We start from the raw sequence: 23,759 nt of genomic DNA on the forward strand, positions 1-23,759 counted from the left end.
TCAAGCTCATCTACTTTACTTCTTATACTTCGCGCATTCAAAGATAATACTTTTAATCCATAACTCACCTCACCTTTCACATTGTTTCCTATTACACTTGGCCACAATCTCCTATCCCTTTGTGAGCTTCCTTATTAAATCTGGTTCATCCCCTGTGTGGGATCTTAACAAAGGTAATAATAATAATAATAATAATAATACATTTATTTTATATAGCGCTTTTCAAGATACTCAAAGACGCTTTACAAAGCAAACAAGACATAAAAACAAACAAACAAACGAAAGATTTGTCCTGATGCAGAAGCGGCGAACAAACAGCGCCAGCGTCCTCTCACGTCAGGGTCCGGCAGTAAACAAACAGCGCCAGCGTCCTCTCACGTCAGGGTCCAGCAGTAGACAAATATCGCCAGCGTCCTCTCACGTCAGGGTCCGGCATTAAACAAATAGCGCCAGCGTCCTCTCACGTCAGGGTCCGGCAGTAGACAAATAGCGCCAGCGTCCTCTCACGTCAGGGTCCGGCAGTAAACAAATAGCGCCAGCGTCCTCTCACGTCAGGGTCCAGCAGTAAACAATAAAGAACACAAGACACACAATTACAATTTAACACAAACAACCATCACAGTGATTGCTCCAGGCACACCCTCACTGTGATGGAAGGCAAAGAAAAGTCTTATCTCCTCCTCAATCTTCTCCCGTGGTGCCACGAGGCGATCGAGGCTCCCGACTTTTGAAACCCCCGCCGGGCGATGGAAAGTCCCAGGGCCGCGCCGAGCAGGCCGATGAAGATCCTGATCCCCCACCAGGCGAAGGAAAGTGTCGCAGCCGAGCCACGCAGGGCGATGGAGGTCCTGCGAGCGGGTCGATCGAACCTCGCGCTCCGGGGCGGTCGAAGCTGCTACGGCTGGAGCTCCCGAAAGCCGGTCGCCAGCCAGGGACCGGTGAACTCCAGATGTTGCGGTCTGCAGGGCCCACGGCCGAAGCCTCTGAGATGGTAAGTCCAGGCCCTGCGACCGGAGTCTTCAAGGTCGATCCCAGCTGGAGGCCGCCAGCTCCACAGTGTTAGACCGTAGCGCGAACGGAAATACGACACGATAAAGGTCGCATCTCCGTTGAGGAGGAGATTAGAAAAAAAGGTTTCCCCCCCCACCACCCCCCACATATACAGAGCTAAAAATAAATCAAAACATACATTTAAACGATAACAATAGACAAAAACAAAAAAGACAGAGAGACAGCCGGTGAGCCGCAGCTGTAACTGCAGAGTGCAGCCATGCCCCGTATACATTCCTTCTATCCTGAGATGCTGCCTAACAACCCATTCCTTCTCTCCTGAGATGCTGCCTGACCTGCTGAGTTACTCCAGCATTTTGTGAATAAATACCTTCGAAAGGTATACATAAAATGCTGGAGTAACTCAGAGGGTCAGGCAGCATCTCAGGAGAGAAGGAATGGGTGACGTTTTGGGTCTCGACCCGTCCCGTCTTGACCCGAAACGTCACCCATTCCTTCTCTCCCGAGATGCTGCCTGACCCACTGAGTTACTCCAGCATTTTGTTTCTACCTTCAATTTAAAACAGCATCTGTAGTTCTTTCCGACGTACTTAGCAAAGGTATTATATTCTGTATTATATTCTATTTGTCTACTGTTTATCATGATGTTAGCCTTGCTGGCGAAGCCCCAAGGCAAATCCCTTGCATATGTACACCTACTTGGCTAACACCATTCAGTCTATTCAATGCAATTGAAAAGGAGAGCAATGGCGGGCTTATTACCCAGAGTGCCGCGCACGTGGGAAAGCGCCCTATCTGCCGCGCTGCCGTCTGGGAATCCGGGCCCGCAGAGACAAGAGGGCGGCGGCGGCTGAAGCTGAGGTCAGTAGAGGGGAGTTTGCATCTCGTTATGGCGGCTGGGAACCGTGCATTCGTGGACGGGAAGGCCGGCGATGTTGCATTCGTGCAGGGGAAGGCTGGGGAAGTTGCATCCCGTTGTGCAATGTTGTGTCTCTCTGACAGGGGGTTGCAACGTTCTATCTGCAGAGGTCTGCAATGTTGCATCCCGTTTTACACGAGGGTGCAACGTTGCATCCCGTAATGCAGACGTTTACAGCGTTGCATCACGTTGTACAGACGTTTGCACCGTTGTATCCCGTAATGCAGATGTTTGCAGCGTTGCAACCCGTTTTACAATGTTGCAGCGTTGCAACCCGGGATACAGGCGTTTGCAGCGTTGCATCCCGTTATATGGGGCTTGCAACATTGCAACCGGTGATGCAGAGGTTTGCAGCGTTGCATCCCGTTATATGGGGCTTGCAACATTGCAACCGGTGGTGCAGAGGTTTGCATGGTGCTGACGTCTGTGAATGTTGTGGGAAGGCCGGGAACATTGCAGTTTAATGTGGGAAGGTTGGGAATGTTGCAGAGTGTATTGTTTAGTTTGGAGATACAGCGGGGAAACAGGCCCTTCGGCCCACTGAGTCTGTGCCGACCAGCGATCCCTGCACACTAACATTATTCTACACACACACTGGGGACAATTTACAATCTTTACCGATGCCAATTAACCTGTAAACCCGCGCGTCTTTGGAGTGCAGGAGGAAACCGGAGCACCTGGGGAAAACCCACGCAGGTCACGGGGAGAACGTACAAACTCCGTACAGACAGCACCCGTAGTTGGGATCAAACCCGGGCCTCTGGCGCCATGAGGCAGCAACTCAACCGCTGCAACCAGTTAGTGTATTGAGTGTAGAGGTTGGGAGCCACCCGCTTCAATCCACAAGCCTTAATCCTTAATCCCTTTAAGAAAGAGAAAAAATAGGTGCAGGAGTAGACCATTCAGCCCTTCGAGCCAGCACCGCCATCCAATATGATCACGGCTGATCATTCAAAATCAGTACTCCGTTCCTGCCTTCTCCCCATATCCCTTGATTGCGTTAGCCCCAAGAGCTAAATGTAACTCTCTCTTGAATACATCCAGTGAATTGGCCTCCACTGCCTTCTGTGGCAGAGAATCCCACAGATTCACAACTCTCTGGGTGAAAAAGGTTTCTCCTCATCTCAGTCCTAAATGGCCGACGCCTTATTCTTTAACTGTGTGTGACCCTGGTTCTGGACTCCCCAACATCAGGAACATGTTTCCTGCATCCAGCCTGTCCGATCCCTTAAGAATTTTGTATGTTTTTATAAGGTCCCCCTCTCACCCTTCCAAATTCCAATGAATACAAGCCCCGTCGACCCATTCTTTCATTGTGACTGGTTCATAAGTGACAAGTAACGTTAAAGGTGGTCACACCAATGTCTTATGGAACTGCAACATGACTTCCCAACAAAATCATCTGCAAAGCTTCTTGCACACCACTATCGTATGGAAATGCCACTCTTGCCTTCCTTACCACTCTGCATTTTCACTTTCAGGGAGCTGTGGACTTGAAACACAAAAGCAATCTGTACGTCAATGCTGTGAAGAGTCTTGATTGAAGCCGTTCACAAGGTATCTTTCACATTATACACCAGTGGGTGTCCTTGTACACCAGTCACTGAAAGTAAACGTGTAGGTACAGCAGGCAGTGAAGAAAACTAATGGCATGTTGGCCTTCATAGCGAGAGGATTGAGTATAGGAGCAAAGAGGTCCTTCTGCAGTTGTACAGGGCCCTGGTAAGACCACACCTGGAGTATTGTGTATAGTTTTGGTCTCCTAATTTGAGGAGGGACATCCTTGCTATTAAGGCAGTGCAGCGTAGGTTCACTACATTGATCCCCGGGATGGCGGGACTGTCATATGAGGAAAGATTGGAAAGACAGGGCTTGTATTCACTGGAATTTAGGATGAAAGGGGATCTTATAGAAACATGTAACATTGTAAAAGGACTGGACAAGCTAGATGCAGGAAAAATGTTCCCAATGTTGGGGGAGTCCAGAACTAGGGGCCACAGTCTAAGAATAAAGGGGAGGGCATTTAAAACTGAGATGGGAAAAAAAACCTTTTCCACCCAGAGAGTTGTGAATCTGTGGAATTCTCTGCCACAGAAGGCAGTGGAAGCCAAATCACTGGATGAATTTAAAAGAGAGTTAGATAGAGCTCTAGGGGCTAGTGGAATTAAGGGACATGGGTGAAGGCAGGCACGGGTTATTGATTGGGGACGATCAGCCATGATCACAATGGATGACGGTACTCGCTCGAAGGGCCGAATGGCCTCGTGCACCTATTTTTCTATTATTAAACTACCTGTTGTAGTTGTGTAAGATAGGCACAAAGTGCTGGAGTAACTCAGTGGGTCAGGCGGTATCTCTGGAGGGTATGGGTGGGTGACGTTTTGGGTCGAGACCCTTCTTCAAATTGAGTGCCGGGAGGAGAGGGAAACTAGAGGGTGTGAAGTGGTGCAGAACAGGGCAGATCTGGCACCCATGGCCAAGGAGCTCACAATGGTCCATTGTTGGCTGTGGAGAAGATTATAACAAAGGGATACAGAAATTTGGACAGGTACATGGATAGGACAGGTTTGGAGGGATATGGGCCAAACTCGGGCAGGTAGGACGAGTGTAGATGGGGCATATTGGCAGGTGTGGGCAAGTAGGGCCGAAGGGCCTGTTTCCACACTGTATCTCTCTATGACTGTGTGAGAGAGAGAGTGTTTGTGTGTGTGTGAGGGAGAGAGAGAGGGAGAGGAGGGGGAGTGAAACGTGAGAGGAATAGATCGGGTTGACGTACACAGTCTCTTGCCCAGAGTAGGGGAATCGAGGACCAGAGGACATAGATTTAAGGTGAGAGAGGGGAGGAAAGATTTAATAGGAACCTGAGGGGCAACTTTTCCTCACAGAGGGTGGTGGATGTATGGAACGAGCTGCCGAAGGAAATAGTTGAGGCTGGGACTATCACAACACTTGGACAGGTACATGAATAGGACAGGTTTGGAAGGATATGGGCCAAACACGGGCAGGTGGGACTCGTGTAGATGGGGCATGTTGGCTAGTGTGGGCAAGTTGGGCCGAAGGAAAGGCCTGTTTCCACGCTATATCACTCTATGTCTCCATCTGTAAACGAAACCAAAAATGTGGCCACACCGATGTCTTATGCAACTGTAACATGACCCACCCCGCCCAACCCTTCTGAATTTGGCGGAAAGTTTCCACTTTCTTCTTTCATTTCCATCATTCCGATTTCGCCTCACATTTTCCGAAAAAAAGTCAGTAATTGCAATTTGTCAATTCGGCCGCTAGAGGTCGCTAGCTAGGGGTTCCACGAGAAATCCCCGCGTGCCCTGGAAGTTTCCCCGAAAATGTGGTGCCTTGGCTGGGTAAGGCAGCCAATCTCAACCTCATCAGCACTTCCATGGCCGATCGGTGGGTTGAATTTGCAACCTGCGGCCGGGGCTGTGGAACTCCAGCCCAGCTGGAGCCAGCACATCTATCCCCATAGCCGACTTCCTTGGCCGGCTGGATAAACCAGCAAAGCTCTGGAACCAAGAGTGCCAGAAAATCAGTGGTGGAACTGTAATGAGTAAATATCTAATTTAAGTGCAAGATTATATAACAATATTAATTAATTAATTAATTAATTGGGCGGCACGGTAGCGCAGCGGTAGAGTTGCTGCTTTACAGCGAATGCAGCGCCGGAGACTCGGGTTCGATCCTGACTACGGGTGCTGCACTGTAAGGAGTTTGTACGTTCTCCCCGTGACCTGCGTGGGTTTACTCCGAGATCTTCGGTTTCCTCCCACACTCCAAAGACGTACAGGTATGTAGGTTAATTGGCTGGGTAAATGTAAAAAAAATTGTCCCTAGTGGGTGTAGGATAGTGTTAATGTACGGGGATCACTGGGCGGCACGGACTTGGAGGGCCGAAAAGGCCTGTTTCCGGCTGTATATATATGATATGATATGATAATTAAGACGGGGTTAAAATATAAAACACAGCAGAAAGGCCAATTACCACCTTTTTTGGGCTGATTATTAATTAATGTGCGAATTTACTTCAACAAGTACTTCCTTATGCTTAGTCGAGTTTACTTCAACAAGTACTTCCGTTTGCTTAGTCGAGTCGCATATATATCAACTCTTTCTTCATAACTTTTATAAGGCCATTTAAAACTGAGGTGAGAAGGAACTTTTTCACCCAGAGAGTTATGAATTTGTGGAATTCTCTGCCACAGAGGGCAGTGGAGGCCAAATCATTGGATGGATTTAAGAGAAAGAGATAGATAGAGCTCTAGGGGCTAGTGGAATCAAGGGATATGGGGAGAAGACAGGCACGGGTTATTGATTGTGGATGATCAGCCATGATCACAATGAATGGCCTCCTTTCAGGAGGTCCGAAGGGCCGAATGGCCTCCTCCTGCACCTATTTTCTATGTTTCTATGACCTCCCAACAGAAACATCTGCAAACATCTGTAATGGAGAGGGGAGGAGAGGAGGGGGCCGGAGATGTGCGTCTCCAGGAGGTTGACCCAGCGGAGGAGCAGAGAGATGAGCTGCCGGGGAGATTGGAGGAGGAGGAGGAGGAAGGAGAGCCATCCTGGGCACGGCAGCCCAGACGCCCATCGGCAAAGAGAGAAACGACCTCTAGGGGGTTGTGCCAGCGCTCGGCGATCGCCGGTGAACCAGCGGCCCCTCCTGCGGCCGGTGATGGAGGTGCCCACCCTTGCCCCGACTGCCCGTTGTCCTTCCCCACACCGTCCCGCCTCCTGGTGCACCGCGCCACCCATTCTGGTGACCGCCCGTTCCTCTGTGACGTGTGCCAGGAGGCGTTTGCCGAGCCGTCTCGCCTGGCATCTCACCGCCGTGGCCACGCTGGCGACCGACCATATCAGTGCCCGCAGTGCCCGCGGCGTTTCGCCTACGATTCCTCCCTCGCCATGCACAGACGGGCGCACGACGGGGAAACACCGTACCGATGCTCTGCGTGTGCCGAATCCTTCCCCACCTCGTCCAAATTGCTGCAACATCGCCAGCAATCTCACCGCCCGGCGCAAACACCCTCCTCTTCCTCCACCACGCCACCACCCCGATGCCCAGAGGTTTCTGCCAGCCTCGCCAGGCATCGCTGCCCAAAATCGGCACGTCGGTCCTACCAGTGCCCAGTGTGTAACCGGCAGTTTGCCCAGTCGTCGGATGCAGTGAAACACGGGCGCACGCACACTGGGGAACGGCCCTTCTCCTGCCCGCTGTGCCCGCTGTCCTTTACACAGTTGTCCACCCTCCTCAACCACCAGCGCATCCACCTTGGACACAAGCCTCACCGCTGCCACGTCTGCCAGCGGTCCTTCACACAGTTATCCACCCTCCTCAACCACCGCCGGACCCACACTGGGGAGAAGCCCTACCATTGCCCAACTTGCCACAAAGCCTTCGCACAGTCATCCAGCCTCCTCAACCACAAACGCACCCACACCCTCCACACACCTCTCCACTGGCCAGAGGGAGAGGGGGAGAGGGATGGAGACAGGGAGGAAGAGACGGAGAGAGATGGACCATGCTGAACATAGATACAAGCAAGGTGGTCGAAGATACAGAGAGGGAGAGAGAGAGATAGAGAGGGGGAGAGCGGAGGGGGGAGAGAGAGGAGATAGGGGGGTGAAGAGGGAATGGAGAGTGGGGGGTTCCTACACTACCTGCGCTCCTAGATGCCTCTGCTCCATAACGCTCCCCAGAGCCCCACTATTCAATGTGTAGGCCCTGCCCATGTTAGACTTTCCAAAATGCAACAGGTCACATTTCTGTGTTAAACTTCATCTGCCATTTCTGTGGGGGCTCCAGTTTCGTCCCACACTCCAAAGATGTCCAGGTCTGCAGGTTAATTGTCTTTGGTGTGAATGTAAATTGTCCCTAGTATGTGTCGCATAGTTTAGGTTAGTTTAGAGATACAGCACGGCAACAGGCCCTTCGGCCCACCGAGTCCGTGACAACCATCGATCCCCGCACACTAACACTATCCTACACACACGAGCTGACCAGACCCTTCCCTCCCTCTCCCCTCAGTCACACACTTCATTCCTCCACCCTCCCTCCCCCTCCTTCCCTTCTCCACCCTCCCTCCCTCCCCTCACACCCACCATCCCCTCTACCCTCCCTGCACTCATTCACCATCCCTGCACTCATTCCCTTCCCTTCTCCTCCCTCCCTCCCCTCATTCACACCCTCCCCTCCCTCCTCCCCTTATTCTCCCTCCTCCTCTCCCCTCAGTCACACACTTTCTTTCTCCCTCCACCCCGCATCCCCCCTCCCTCTCTCCCTCATTCCCTCCTTCCCCAACATCATTCCCCCTCTCTCTCTCTCTCTCTCTCTATCTCTCCTTTCCTAATTCCCTCTCTTCCACCCCCCCCCCCCCCCCCGCTCCCCCTCCTGGCCAATGGCTGCTCCTCCTCATAGGACTACAACCCCCAGCATGCACCAGGGCCCTGTAGCCCACTACCCCTCTCCTCCCTCACTCACTCATCCCTCCCTCACTCACCCCTCCCTCACTCACCCCTTCCCTCCCTCACTCACCCCTCCCCTCCCTCACTCACCCCTCCCTCCCTCACTCACCCCTCCCTCCCTCACTCACCCCTCCCTCACTCTCCCCTCCCTCACTCACCCCTCCCTCCCTCACTCACCCCTCCCTCACTCTCCCCTCCCTCACTCATCCCTCCCTCACTCTCCCCTCCCTCACTCATCCCTCCCTCACTCACCCCTCCCTCACTCACCCCCTCCCTCCCTCACTCACCCCTCCCTCACTCACCCCCTCCCTCCCTCACTCACCCCTCCCCTCCCCTCATTCCCTCCCAATTCACCCCCTCCCCTCCCCCATTCACCTCCTCCCCTCCCTAATTCACCCCCTCGCCTCATTCACCCCCTCCCCCCTCATCCACTTCTCTCCCCTCCCCTCAATCACCCCTCCCCTCATCCCCTCCTCTCCCCTCTCTCATTCATCCCTCCCTTCCCTCATTCACCCCTCCTTCACTCACCCCTCCCCTCCCTCACTCACCCCCTACACCCTCCCCTCCCTCATCCCCTCTCTGATTCCATCCCTCTCCCTTCAGTCACCCACTTCTTTCCTCCTGCCCTCATTCCCTCCCTCCTCTAATTCACTCCCTCTCTTCCCTCATTCACCCCCTACTTCCCTCTCTCAGATTCCCTCCCTCTCTCTCTCCCCACAGTCACACATTTCTTTCCTCCTACCCTCCCTTCCCTTTCTCCCTCTCCATCATTCTTCCCCTCATTCATGTAAATTGTCCCTAGTGGGTGTAGGATAGTGTTAATGTGCGGGGATCGCTGGGCGGCAAGGACTCGATGGGCCGAATGGCCTGTTTCCACGCTTTATCTGTAAACTGAACTAAAGTAAAGGCATGTAGCTGACAGCTAACAATGGCCAGTTTCCACGCTTTATCTGTAAACTGAACTAAAGTAAAGGCATGTAGCTGACAGCTAACAATGGCCAGTTTCCACGCTTTATCATCGTTACTTTTATGCATCTCTTTCATTTAGTTAGTTTAAATTAAATGCCGACCAGCGATCGGCCGTTCACTCTATTTAGTTTAGAGATACAGCACAGAAACAGGCCCTTCGGCCCACCGATTCCACGCTAACCAGCGATCGCCCGGGTCTCCACCACCGTGCCACCCTTAGTTCTACAACTCTCTATATCGCCCTGACTCAGTCTGAAGGAGGGTCTCGTCACGAAATGTCACCCATTCCTTCTCTCCAGAGATGGTGCCTGACGTGCTGAGTTACTCCAGCACTTTGTGTCTATCTTCGGTTTAAACCGGCATCTGCAGTTCCTTCCTACACAAATGATGCAGGTTTGGAGAATCATTACATAGAATTAGTTTACCACAGAATTTTATTTACCACAGGACTGTTAGTAAATTGGTGATGGTGTGGGGAGAGGGGGCAGGGAGAGGGAGGGGGAAAGAGGGCCTTTATTAACTGACCCTGCATCAATGCATCGAAGACGGTGAATCAGTGAACAGCTCGTGTGTGGAACAGAGTTCCTGAAGTGTGTTAGTTACTGTGAGGGAGGGAGGGAGGGCGAGAGAGAGAGAGAGAGAGAGAGAGAGAGGAAGGGAGGGAGGGAGAGAGGGGGGAGGGAGGGAGAGAGAGGGGGACAGGGGAGCGAGAGGAAGGGAGGGAGAGAGAGGGGGGGAGGAGGGAGAGAGAGGGACGGAGGGAGAGGTAGAAGGGGAGAGAGAGGGAGGGGAGGAGAAAGAGGGTGGTTGGGAAAGAGGGGAGGAGAGGGGAGGGGAGAGAAGGGGAGAGGGGAGAGTAGAGGGAGGGGAGTGGGGAGGGGAGGAGAGGGAGGGAGGGAGAGGGTGGAAGAGAGAGGGAGGTAGAGCGAGCGGGAGCGAGGGAAGGGGAGGGAGGGAGAGAGGGAAGAGTGAGAGAGGGGGGGTGGGAGAGTGAGGGGTGTATTAGTGTATAAGGAGAGTTTGCGCACCTCCCCGTGTTACATCAGTTCGGTGCACTGGACACTGGTTAGGAGGCTGTGAACACAAATGTGGCTTTTGGGCGGTGTAAACTAGTTGGGGCCCTCTCAGCCACGCTGCGAGAGTTAGAGGACTCTGGACCCATCCCCGGGGACATTAGAAGCCTCGAAACCTGTTGGGAATATCTGACCGTCTCATGGCGCTCTGGGACTCAGATCGCTTCCCACGGGCGTTCAGACGTTCCCAGAGGCGTTTGGCCTGTCCCAACTGAACCCAGCAGGGGTTTGCAGCCTCTAAATGCAAACCAGCTGGCCTTGCGAGCCTCTAAATGCACCCAACGGCGTTTGTACCCTCTAAATGTGAACCTGCGGGGGGTTGGACCCTCAACGGGCATCCCATGGGCGGCTGGAGCCTCTAAACGTGCCCCAGCTGGCATCTCTATCCTCTAAACACACCCTCTAAATGTGGACCCTCTAAATGTGGACCCTCTAAACGCATCCCAGCGCACACCGTGATCCTCCAAACGCAACCAGTGGTCGCTGAATCCTCTAAACCACCACCACCATTTTAACCCTTTTTACACTTGCCGAGCCCTTGAAATAATTTTCATTTCTCAGGGAACCCCGACATAAAAATCATTATATATCTTTATTAATCTCTTTCCTTCTCATTCATAAACTTAAAGTTCATAAGGCAAATAAAGGCAAACAGAACTGACCTTGGAGGAGAGAGAGAAAACAACACACAAACTTTTTATAAACTAACAAAAATAAACATAAACATACTTAAAAGTTTAAAGTTCATTTTACATCCCTAAATGTTGGGCAAAAATGACTAAATGAGGTGGTGAATGAGGGGCTGTACCCGCACCAGGAAGCTCCGACAGGGCTGATGGAGGTGGTGAATGAGGGGCTGTACCCACACACCAGGAAGCTCCGACAGGGCTGATGGAGGCCTCACGGTGGTGAATGATGGGCTGTACCCGCACCAGGAAGCTCCGACAGGGCTGATGGAGGTGGTGAATGAGGGGCTGTACCCACACACCAGGAAGCTCCGACAGGGCTGATGGAGGCCGTGAGGTGGTGAATGATGGGCTGTACCCTCACCAGGAAGCTCCGACAGGGCTGATGGAGGCCGTGATGGGCTGTACCCACACACCAGGAAGCTCCGACAGGGCTGATGGAGGTGGTGAATGAGGGGCTGTACCCACACACCAGGAAGCTCAGACAGGGCTGATGGAGGCCGTGAATGATGGGCTGTACCCACACACCAGGAAGCTCAGACAGGGCTGATGGAGGCTGTGAGGTGGTGAATGATGGGCTGTACCCACACACCAGGAAGCTCAGACAGGGCTGATGGAGGCTGTGAGGTGGTGAATGATGGGCTGTACCCACACACCATGAAGCTCAGACAGGGCTGATGGAGGCTGTGAGGTGGTGAATGATGGGCTGTACCCACACACCAGGAAGCTCAGACAGGGCTGATGGAGGCTGTGAGGTGGTGAATGATGGGCTGTACCCACACACCATGAAGCTCAGACAGGGCTGATGGAGGCTGTGAGGTGGTGAATGATGGGCTGTACCCACACACCAGGAAGCTCAGACAGGGCTGATGGAGGCCCTGCTCGCAGTGAGGCACTGGATGATACACAGCTCTGTCACATACAGTCCTGCCACTGACCACTAACGGCCGATACACTGCCGCCAACACATGTCGCTACATATATTCCCCATCATTATTATACTTTTAAATGGTATAACAGGTTGAAGACTTACAATACCCAAGAATCTTCCAATAATATGCCGTACGTGTGTAATAAAATTACAAATATGAAATTAAACACAAATATGACTCAGAAATGCATTTACAGATGATTAGCCTATTGATCACTATTTCTCTCGGAACCCCAGGTGAGAAACGCCTCGCTAAGAGCAGAGGGTGAATGGGGGAGAGGGCCTTTTCAACACTCTGAACCCTCCATCCCTCCCTCTTCCTCTCTCCCTCCTTTCATCTCCTTCCCCCTCCCTCTCTCCCCCACCCGCGCTCCCTCTCCCTTCCTCCGTCTCTTCCAACCCCTCTCTCTACCTCCCTCCCACCCTCCTTCCCCCTCTCTGTCCCCCCTCTCCCTTTCTCTCCCTCCCTCCCTGCACCATATTACAATTATCTTTGGTGCTGGATTCAAGGGGAGGGGAGAGACGGATGAGGGTTGGAGAGGAGGGGTGAGGAGTGGGAAAGGGAGTGGTGGAGAGAGGAGGGAAGTGGGAAAAAGAGGGATGCAGAAGGGATGTGTGGAGAAGTGAGGATGGAGGAGGAGAGGATGGGAGAGTGGAGGATGGTAGGGGAGAAGAGGAAAGGGGGGGCACAGGGAAGGGGAGGGGACGTGGGGAGAGGTTGAACCGGTACTTTGGATCTGTCTTCACTAAGGAAGATACAAGCAATCTCCCAGATGTTCTCGTGGGCAGAGATCCTAGGGTGACGGAGGAAATCCACATTAGGCAGGAAATGGTGTTGGGTAGACTGATGGGACTGAAGGTTGATAAATCCCCATGCCCCGATGGTCTGCATCCCAGAGTACTTAAAGAGGTGGCGCTAGAAATTGTGGACGCATTGGTGATCATTTTCCAATGTTCTATAGATTCAGGATCAATTTCTGTGGATTGGAGGGTAGCTAATGTTGTCCCACATTTTAAGAAAGGAGGGAGAGAGAAAACGGGAAATTATAGATCAGTTAGTCTGACATCAGTGGTGGGGAAGATGCTGGAGTCAATTATAAAAGACGAAATTGCGGAGCATTTGGATAGTAGTAACAGGATTGTTCCGAGTCAGCATGGATTTACGAAGGGGAAATCATGCTTGACAAATCTTCTGGAATTCTTTGAGGATGTAACTATGAAAATTGACAGGGGAGAGCCGGTGGATGTGGTGTACCTCGACTTTCAGAAAGCCTTCGACAAGGTTCCACATAGGAGATTAGTGGGCAAAATTAGGAAGGTATTGGAGGTAGGGTACTGACATGGATAGAAAATTGGTTGACAGACAGAAAGCAAAGATGGGGATAAATGGGTCCCTTTCAGAATGGCAGGCAGTAACTAGTGGGGTACCGCAAGGCTCGGTGCTGGGACTGCAGCTATTTACAATATACATTAATGACTTGGATGAAGGGATTAAAAGTACCATTAGTAAATTTGCAGATGATACAAAGCTGGGTGGTAGGGTGAACTGAGGAAGATGCTATGAGGTTGCAGGGTGACTTGGACAGGTTGTGTGAGTGGGCGGATGCATGGCAGATGCAGTTTAATATGGGTAAGTGTGAGGTTATCCACTTTGGTGGTAAGAATAGGAAGGCAGAGTATTATCTGAATGGTGTCAAGTTAGGAAAAGGGGACGTACAACGAGTTCTGGGTGTCCTAGTGCATCAGTCACTGAAAGGAAGCATGCAGGTACAGCAGGCAGTGAAGAAAGCCAATGAAATGTTGGCCTTCATAACAAGAGGAGTTGAGTATAGGAGAAAATAGGTCTTTCTGCAGTTGTACAGGGCCCTAGTGAGACCGCACCTGGAGTACTGTGTTGAGGAAGGATATTCTTGCTATTGAGGGTGTGCAGCGTAGGTTTACTAGGTTAATTCCTGGAATGGCGGGACTCTCATATGTTGAAAGACTGGAGCGACTAGGCTTGTATACACTGGAATTTAGAAGGATGAGCGGAGATCTTATTGAAACATATAAGATTATTAAAGGGTTGGACACGTTAGAGGCAGGAAACAAGTTCCCAATGTTTGGGGAGTCCAGAACAAGGGGACACAGTTTAAGAATAAGGGGTAGGCTATTTAGAACTGAGATGAGGAAAAACTTTTTCAGTCAGAGAGTTGTGAATCTGTGGAATTCCACGTCATCAGTGACACCACAGTTGGTGTATTGGCAGCAACACTTCCTCCTCATGAGGTCATAAGTGATAGGAGCAGAATTAGGCCATTTGGCCCATCAAGTCTACTCCATTCAATCATGGCTGATATATCTTCCCCTCTCAATCCCATTCTCCTGCATCCTCCCCATAACCCCCGACACCTGTACTAAACTAGAATCTATCAATCTCTGCCTTAAACATATTCACTGACGTTCTCCACAACCTTCTGTGGCAATGAATTCCACAGATTCACCACCCTCTGACTAAAGGAATTCCTCCTTATCTCCTCCAGTGGAATTCTCTGCCTCAGAAGGCAGTGGAGGCCAATTCTCTGAATGCATTCAAGAGAGAGCTAGATAGAGCTCTTAAGGATAGCGGAGTCAGGGGGTATGGGGAGAAGGCAGGAACGGGGGTACTGATTGAGAATGATCAGCCATGATCACATTGAATGGTGGTGCTGGCTCGAAGAGCCGAATGGCCTACTCATGCACGTATTTTTCTATGTTTTTATGTTTCAGTTCTAGCAATATAAGCAGGTTTGATTGAAAGGAATAATCCAATCAACTCAAAACTCTTAATTTTTTCACAATATTCAGACGTTAAATGACCTCCTGCACCTATTGTCTATAGTTGAGAGGACAGGAGAGGGGACCATCACCTCTACCATATTACAATAATCTTTGGTGTTGGGGGGGGGGGGGGTAGGAGAGATTAGGAGAGGAGAGGGTGAGAGGAGGAGAGGTAAGAATCTCCACCATATTACAAATATATTTGGTGCTGGATTTTAGGGGAGGGGAGAGGTGAGGAGAGGAGGGGGGGGCAGGGGATGCAGGGGAGGGGAGTAAAGGGGAGGTGAGGACATGAGAGTTGAGAGGGGAGGAGAGAAGTAAGAAGGGGGAGCAGGGGTGAGGAGGGGAGGGGAGGAGAGGAGATGAGACGAGATAGCGGAGGAGGAGAGAGGAGAGGAGACAATCTCACCATATTACAATAATCTTTGGTGTTGGATTTGAGGGGAGGGAAGAGATGGGGAGGAGACGAGACAAGAGGAGATAGTAGAGGAGATGTGGGGAGGAGATAGCAGAGGAGGAGATAGCGGAGGAGGGGACAATCAACTCTACCAGATTACATTCATCTTTGGTGCTGGACTTTAGGGGTGAAGGAGGGGAGGAGTGAAGAGGGGAGGAGGGGGGGGAGGGAGGGGAGGGGGAGGACAAGGGAGTAAAGGAGGGGAGGGAAGAGGGCAGGAGAGGAGAGAGGGGTGGTCAGGAGAGGAGGGGAGTAGAAGGGAGGATATGAGGGGAGGAGAGGAGGTGAATGGAGAGCGGAAGAGGAGAGGGGTGGAGGGAAGGGGAGACGAGAGGGGTGGAGAGGGAGGAGAGGAGTGACAAGGTGAGAGGAGGGGAGGGGCTAGAGGGGAGGGGCTAGAGGGGAGGGGCTAGAGGAGAGTGGAGATGACAATCTCCCACCTCCGCCAAATTGCAATTATCTTTGGTGCTGCATTTGAGTGGAGGGGAGGAGAGAAGAGGAGATGAGTGGAGAGGAGAGGAGAGGAGAGGAGACGCGAGGAGTAGATGAGGGGAGAGGAGGAGACAGAAGTGGAGAGGAGAGTTGAGGAAGGGAGGAGGAGGGGAGGAGAAGGGAGCAGAGAGGAGGTGAGGGGAGGGGATAGGAGAGGAGAGAAGAAGAGAGGGGAGGAGGGGAGCGTTGAGGAGGGGAGGGGAGGAGAGGAGAGTTGAGGAAGGGTGGGGAGAGGAGAGGAGCAAAGACAATCTCACCACCATATCACAATTATCTTTGGTGCTAGATTTGAGGGGAGAGGAGAGAGGGAGTGGAGGGGAGGGGAGGGGAGAGAAGAGGGGGGAGAGAAGGGGAGGAGAGGAGGGGGCAGGAGGGGAGGGGAGGAGAGGAGGGGGCAGGAGGGAAGGGGAGGGGAGGAGGGGGCAGGAGGGAAGGAGAGGAGGGGGCAGGAGGGAAGGGGAGGAGAGGAGACAATCTCTCATCTCCACCACATTACATTTATCTTTGGTGAGGGATTTGAGGGGAGGGAGAGATGGAGAGGGGAGGAGGATAGGAGAGGGAGGAGGGGAGAGATGATGGGAAGAGAGGAGGAAGGGAGAGGATAGGATAGGATAGGGGGAGTGAGAAGAGGCAAAGAGTGGAGGGGCAGGAAGAGGAGAGGAGGCAATCTCTCACATCCACATTACAATTATATTTGGTGCTGGATTTGAGGGGAGGGGAGTGGAGAGAAGAGGGGAGGGGATGAGGGAGAGAAGAGGAGCAGGGAGGGAGGGAGAGGATAGGGGAGAGGGATGGAGGGAGATAGAGGGGAGTGGGACAGCGAGAGGGGGAGAGGGGGGAGGGGGGAGGGAGAGGTGAGGGTGTGGGGGGAGGAAGAGAGGGAGAGGTGAGGGGGGAGGGAGAGGTGAGGGTGAGGGGGGAGGAAGAGAGGGAGAGGTGAGGGTGAGGGGGAGGGAGGGAGAGAGGTGAGGGGGGAGGGAGAGGTGAGGGTGAGGGGGGGAGGGAGGGAGAGGTGAGGGTGAGGGGGGAGGGAGAGGTGAGGGGGGGAGGGAGGGAGAGGTGAGGGGGGAGGGAGGGAGAGGGAGAGGTGAGGGTGAGGGGGGGAGGGAGGGAGAGGTGAGGGGGGAGGGAGTGAGGGTGAGGGGGAGAGTGAGGAGAGCAGGTGAGGGGAGAGGGAGAGGGACAGAGAGGGGAAGAGAGAGAGGGGTTGAGAGGTTTAGTTTAGATTATTGTCACGTGGTGTAGTGAAAAGCTTTTATGTTTCACGCTCTCCAGTCAGCGGAAAGACTACATGTTTACAATCGAGCCGTCGACAGTATACAGATACAGGGTACAGGGAATAATGTTTAGTGCAAGATAAAGCCCGATTAAAGATAGTCCGAGGGTCTCCAATGAGGTAGATGGGAGGTCAGGACCGCTCTCTAGTTGGTGAGAGGACGGTTCAGTTGCCCGATAACAGCCGGGAAGAAACTGTCCCTGAATCTGGAGGTGTGTGTTTTCACACTTAGACAATAGACAATAGGTGCAGGAGGAGGCCATTCGGCCCTTCGAGCCAGCACCACCATTCATGGCTGATCATTCTCAATCAGTACCCCGTTCCTGCCTTCTCCCCATACCCCCTGACTCCGCTATCCTTAAGAGTTCTATCTAGCTCTCTCTTGAATGCATTCAGAGAATTGGCCTCCACTGCCTTCTGAGGCAGAGAATTCCACAGATTCACAACTCTGACTGAAAAAGTTTTTTCTCATCTCCGTTCTAAATGGCCGACCCCTTATTCTTAAACTGTGCCACCTGGTTCTGGATACCCCCAACATTGGGAAGATGTTTCTTGCCTCTACCATGTCCAATCCTTTAATAATCTTATCTGTTTCAGTAAGATCCCCTCTCATCCTTCTAAATTCCAGTGTACACTTCTGTACCTCTTGCCCGATGGGAGAAGGGAGGAGGGAGTGACCGGAGGGTGATGGGAGAAGGGAGGAGGGTGAGACTGGTCTTTGATTATGCTGCTGGCCTTGCCGAGGCAACGTGAAGTAAAGATGGAGTCGATGGTTTGCGTGATGGTCTGAGCTGCGATTTCTTGCAGGTCTTGGATGGAGCTGTTCCCAAACCATGCTGTGATGCGTGCCGATACAGATGCTTTGTATGGCCCATCTGCAGAAGCTGCTGAGAGTTGTAGGGACAGGCAGTTCGATCCTGACTACAGGTGCTGTCTGTACGGAGTTTGCACGTTCTCCCCGTGACCACAAAAACGAAAGGACGTGTAATTGCGGTGGGACGCCACTGGGTGGGAGTGTTGAGCAGGGACTTGTCATCCTGCAGCTTGTGGCAAGACCCTGAACAGCATCGATGTCCAGAGGGATCTTGGTGTCTTTGTGCAGAACTCCCTGAAAGCAACAACACAAGATGCTCTTGCTCTGTTGGTGATCTTGATGATCTTGGTGTCTTTGTGCAGAACTCCCTGGAAGCAACAACACAAGATGCTCTTGCCCTGTTGCATATGCTCTGAATAAACTTTTGCTTAATATGTTGAATATGGAAAGACCTTTTGTTAAGTTATTTATTAGATTAATCAGCTTACTTTGACAATTGTGGTAACATAGGTTTATCAACGTTTATGGTTTTTAAAACTCCATATGGTTGGTGAGTGTTTTGATTTGTGTTAATATTCAAGTTTAATCCCTCCACTATGACAGTGGCACCGAGACATTTATAAGTTTATAACTTTATAAGTTCATTAATTTCTGGGAACATAAGTTCATTAAGTTCTGAGAACTCCCTCCCTCCCTCTCTCTCTCCCTCCCTCCCTCCCTCCCTCCCCTTCTCCCACTTTCCCTTTCTATCCCCTTCTCTCTTCCCGCTCTTCCCCGCCCCTGCTCTCCCCCTCTCTATCTCTCTCTCCCCCTTCTCTCTCTCTCTCTCTCTCTCTCTCTCCTATTTAATGGTGCACTTTTCATGTTCTTGTTCTATGTCTGTATAAAACTTGAGAGTCTTCAAGGTACAACAGAGGCCTTTATTACATTAACTCAATGCTGGCAGCAAGACAACTTAAATGGCTGCAACCACACGATCTGACTGAACATCACACACTGTGTACAGCCAAGATAACTATGTACAAAACATCTCCCTTTGTCCTCTGCAGTGCCACTTGCTGCACAGGAGGAGCAACGGGTCCTCCCACCCCACACGGTCCATCAAACATCACACTCCCCCTTTCCAGTTTGAACGTTTCTATTCCTGAATGAGTCGCCTTGGGGTATTGTCAAACTGTAATGCATTTTTGCTCAATCTAGCATCGCCATTCTGAAACCAGTTATCAGTCTTTCTGTAAGACATAATCTGTACTCCGCTTGCAGTGGTTCTATAATGCACTGTTTTCGTAACTACGATTTTCTTGTTATATCCAGAGCATGATTTCCATCTCGAGCCATTGAACCCCGCTTTTGCTTCTGAAGAGTATTATTAGTTTGCTTTTCTTTGGAAGCGTTGAGTCTATTGAACTCATCAATAAATCACAGTGAAGAAGGTGATGCTCTGGTTCCCAAGTGTCTTCATTACTTCCATAGCCTTTCCATCGTATAAGGTACTCCCACCTCCCCTTTTTATTTTTCCTTTTGTCAACAATCTTCTCCACCTTGTATAGATCTCCTGAAGCCATAGCCGCTTCCAGAGGCGGTTGCTGCTTGCTTGCTGGTGTTGCTGCTGTTGTTTCGGTGGCCGTATTACCCGAGTGCTCCTTTGCAGACTGACAGCTGAGTTCCTTGTCGACGGCATCCATCTGACTGAATGGATCTGGTCTTGGTTTGAAAAACTCAGGGCCGGCATCGTCTTTGAGTATGAGCCATGCCTTCATCTTTGTGCAATGCCCGAGTCCAGGTGCGAAAACGGCTAGAAACTGGTCAAGAACCTTCTGCAGGTTGTTCTGGCACTTGCTGACCATGTTGCATGGTAGATGACAATGACATAGTTGATCCATCGTAGATCAAGGCGTTTATGTCAAGCTTGAAAGCACGGATCCAGTCGATGGCGCACAGGGATGTACCTTCTTTGCCAACGACGATCTGCGGCAACATCTGTGTCAGACCATTACAGGAAACGGCGACAGTGCATTTGCCTTTTGTGGGAATGGCCTGTCGTCCGTATCTGAAAAGGCAGATTTTGGTCAGTTTCAGTTTCGGCGATCCGATCCTCTCCCAGATGTCCTGACCCACCAGCGATACAGCCGCACCAGTGTCCACCTGGAACTGTAGATCAACGTTCGAGACCCGCAGCGAAATCCTCGGCTTGTCGGTGATCGTGGACACTACGAGCACTACAATAGAAATGGTCTCTGTGATTTGGTTGACTGTGTTTTGCGCTTTCTTGCCCTTTCTCCGCTTTCCTACGGATTGACACACTGCCTGGAGATGACCTTTTCGATTACAGACGTAACAAACGGACTGGATATACGGGCACTCACGGTGATGATGAGCAGTCGAGCCGCACCGGTAGCAGGGTTTCCATCCTCCCTCCACAGGGGAGCGGCTCTTCTGAAACTGTCCGTCCTTCTCCGGATTTGCTCTGGGTCGATCAAATGGTTTCTGGCGTTGCAGACGAGTCTGACGAACTGTATGCACACGTTGCGGACAAGTCTGATGAACTGTATGCACCTCTTGAGGGAGCTTTGACCCTGTATCGCCGGCCATTGTGTGCAGTTCTTTACTTAGCAGCTCGGCCATCTTGGCACACTGCAGCACATTCTTCAATGAAGCGTCCGATTCCTTGAGAATCGCCTGCTGGATGAATGCGTGCCTGCTGCCCATGACCAGTCTATCCCACAACGCATTGTCTTGGCACTTTTCACAGCATTGAGCTTTAAAATCACTTGCCTTTGCCTCGGTGCGAAGTTCGGCAAGAAATTCAGTGATAGATTGCCCTTCCTGTTGCACCGACCGGTAGAAATGAGGCGAGCTGCAAGGAAATCTCGACTTTCTTCGTAATGCAGCTGCAAAGCCGTTGTGATTTCAGCATATGAAACTTCAGTTACTTCTTCTGTAAGTTAATTTTGAAGTAGTGCAAAAGTTTCTGGAGACTTTGATGAACACAAGACAGCCTTCTTCCTCAGGTCAGTCGTAATTCCCATACTTTCAAAATAAAACAGAGCCCGCATTAAATACACCGACAACCTTTCTCACTCGGGATCAAAACTATCAAATTGTCGAGACATGGGTTTTTTTTAATCGAAAAATAGGCCCTTATCTGGGTCTTTGGACACAATCCGAAGTCTCCCGTTCCTGACATCACTTTTGTGTTCTTGTTCTATGTCTGTATAAAACTTGAGTCTTCAAGGTGCAACAGAGGTCTTTATTACATTAACTCAATGCTGGCAGCAAGACAACTAAAAAGACTGCAACCACACGATCTGATTGCACACTCACACACTGTGTACAGCCAAGATAACTATGTACAAAACATCTCCCTTTGTCCTGTGCAGTGCCACCTGCTGCACGGGAGGAGCAACGGGTTTATCAAACATCACAGCACAAACATACATGGTCCATCAAACATCACAGCACTCCTTTAAATATTTAATGGTGCCCCCCTTAATTATTTTGTGGTCAACACTCCCACCCAGTGGTGTTCTGCTGGAATGACAGGTCCCCTGAATTTTATCCACAACACTAATTCATGTTCGGAAGAGATCGGAGCAATATTAGGCCATTCAGCCCATCGAGTCCACTCTGCCATTCAATCGTGGCTGACCTATCTTTCCCTCTCAACCCCATTCTCCTGTCAAGGGTATCACGACAATTCTGGATTAGTCAGGTCATGAACAATTATAACACCGTGTGTCTCACAAAATGCTGGAGTAACTCAGTGGGTCAGGCAGCATCTCAGGACAGGAGGAATGGGTGACGTTTCAGGTGATGTCAAGGGAGGGGGCGGGACAAAGAAAGGATGTAGTTAGAGAGAGGAAGACAGTGGGAGAACTGGGAAGGGGAGGGGAAAGAGAGGGACAGAGGAGCTATCTGAAGTTAGAGAAATCAATGTCTCTCCCTCCCTCGTCTCTCTCTCTCCGTCTCTCTCTCCCCCGTCTCTCTCTCCCCCGTCTCTCCCTCCCCCGTCTCTCTCCCCGTCTCTCTCTCTCCTCCGTCTCTCTCTCTCTCCCCGTCTCTCTCTCTCCCCACAGTTGCTACTGGAACACACACGGTGTTATGGGGCAAAAAGAAGATGGAGGCGCAGGCAAGTCCCGAGAAAACAGATGTGGCTGTGGCGAAGATGGAGGCGCAGAAGGGTCTGAAGAAAGGTCTCGACCAGAAACGTCACCCATTCCTTCTCTCCTAGATGCAGCCTGACCTGCTGAGTTACTCCAGCATTTTATGATACACACGGTGTAATAATTGTTTATGACGTGACTAATCCAGAATTATTCGTGAATGTAAAACGCTGGATTCATGAGATCAGCCAGAACTGTGATACAGTCTCAAAGGTGTTGGGTAGGTATAAGGGGGGAGAGAGAGATGGGAGGGAGAGGGAGAGAGAGGGGGTGAGAGAGAGGGGAGAGAGAGAGGGGGAGAGAGAGGGGAGAGAGAGGGGGAGAGAGGGTGAAAGAGGGGGAGGGAGAGGGGGAGAAAGTGGAGGGGAGAGGGAGAGGGGAGGGGAGAGGGTGAAAGAGGGGGAGGGAGAGGAGGAGAGAGAGGGGAGGGAGAGAAGGGAGAACTGAACTGAACGCAATACTCTAAATGCGGCCTCACCAACGTCTTGTACAACTGTAACGTGACCTCCCAACTTCTATACGCTAACTGATGAAAGCCTTCTAGACCACCCTGTTTACCTGTGAGACCACTTTGATGGAACAGTGTATCTGCACCCCTAGATCCCTCTGCTCTATAACACTCCCTGTCTACCTGTGACGCCACTTTCAGGGATGAAAGAGAGAGAGGGGGGAAGAGAGAGCAAACAGAACGGTAAACTAGGTGGAAAGAATGCTTGATGAAAAGACAGGGAGGTGATGACTCCATCGAAAGAATTACCCACAGAAGATTAAATTATTAAATAGAAACATGCTGCCTGGTTTTTGAGGAGTTTTGATCGTACTGCTAAATTGCTGGGGCACAATTGCAAAATCTGATTTAAAATTCATGCACATCACAGGGAGGACCATCTGCAGCAGATGGTTAAGAATCATAAATGTTTTCTATTCATACATCAAAGAAGGCATGAGTCGTTTTGTGTGAACTGAAGAAGGGTCATGTCATAACATCATACTGTTACACAGTGTAAGTTAGACACAAAATGCTGTGGTAACTCAGCCTGTGGGACAGGCAGCATCTCTGGATGCTGAAGAAAGAATTCCTTCTCTCCAGAGATGCTGCCTCACCCACTGAGTTACTCCAGCATTTTAGAAACATAGAAAATAGGTGCAGGAGGAGGCAATTTGGCCCTTCGAGCCAGCACAGCCATTCATTGTGATCATGGCTGACCATCCACAATCAGTAACTCGTGCCAGCCTTCTCCCCATATCATATATAACATATAACATATAACAACTACAGCATGGAAACAGGCCTGTCCGGCCCTACCAGTCCACGCCGACCATTCTCCCTGACCTAGTCTCATCTACCTGCACTCAGACCATAACCCTCCAATCCCCTCCTATCCATATACCTATCCAATTTACTCTTAAATAATAAAATCGAGCCAGCCTCCACCACTTCCACCGGAAGCCCATTCCATACAGCCACAACCCTCTGAGTAAAGAAGTTCCCCCTCATGTTACCCCTAAACCTTTGTCCCTCAATTCTGAAGCTATGTCCCCTTGTTGGAATCTTCCCCACTCTCAAAGGGAAAAGCCTACCCACGTCAACTCTGTCTGTCCCTCTCAAAATTTTAAAAACCTCTATCAAGTCCCCCCTCAACCTTCTACGCTCCAAAGAATAAAGACCCAACCTGTTCAACCTCTCTC

The 23,759-nt window shown here is 51.1% G+C and overlaps 1 protein-coding gene across 3 annotated transcripts; it reads left to right on the forward strand.

The window, feature by feature from the left end:
* Nucleotides 1-1,812: 1,812 nt before the first annotated feature.
* LOC144595614 (uncharacterized) lies at nt 1,813-22,288 on the forward strand. Of its 3 annotated transcripts, none has more exons than XR_013547514.1 (4): nt 1,813-1,872; nt 3,412-3,487; nt 6,368-6,626; nt 21,984-22,288. XR_013547514.1 is itself a non-coding variant. In XM_078403197.1 (3 exons), the coding sequence occupies exon 3, from the start codon at nt 6,389-6,391 to the stop codon at nt 7,472-7,474; it is 1,086 nt and encodes a 361-aa protein (XP_078259323.1). In that variant the 5' UTR covers nt 1,813-1,872; nt 3,412-3,487; nt 6,368-6,388; the 3' UTR covers nt 7,475-7,509. The 3 variants fall into 3 exon arrangements, 1 of the variants encoding a protein (XP_078259323.1); XR_013547513.1 differs by lacking the exon at nt 21,984-22,288 and adding an exon at nt 17,901-18,320; XM_078403197.1 differs by lacking the exon at nt 21,984-22,288 and having other exon boundaries at nt 6,368-7,509.
* Nucleotides 22,289-23,759: the final 1,471 nt, after the last annotated feature.

Source organism: Rhinoraja longicauda, chromosome 7 (assembly GCF_053455715.1).
Source record: "Rhinoraja longicauda isolate Sanriku21f chromosome 7, sRhiLon1.1, whole genome shotgun sequence".
Lineage (NCBI taxonomy): Eukaryota > Metazoa > Chordata > Chondrichthyes > Rajiformes > Arhynchobatidae > Rhinoraja > Rhinoraja longicauda.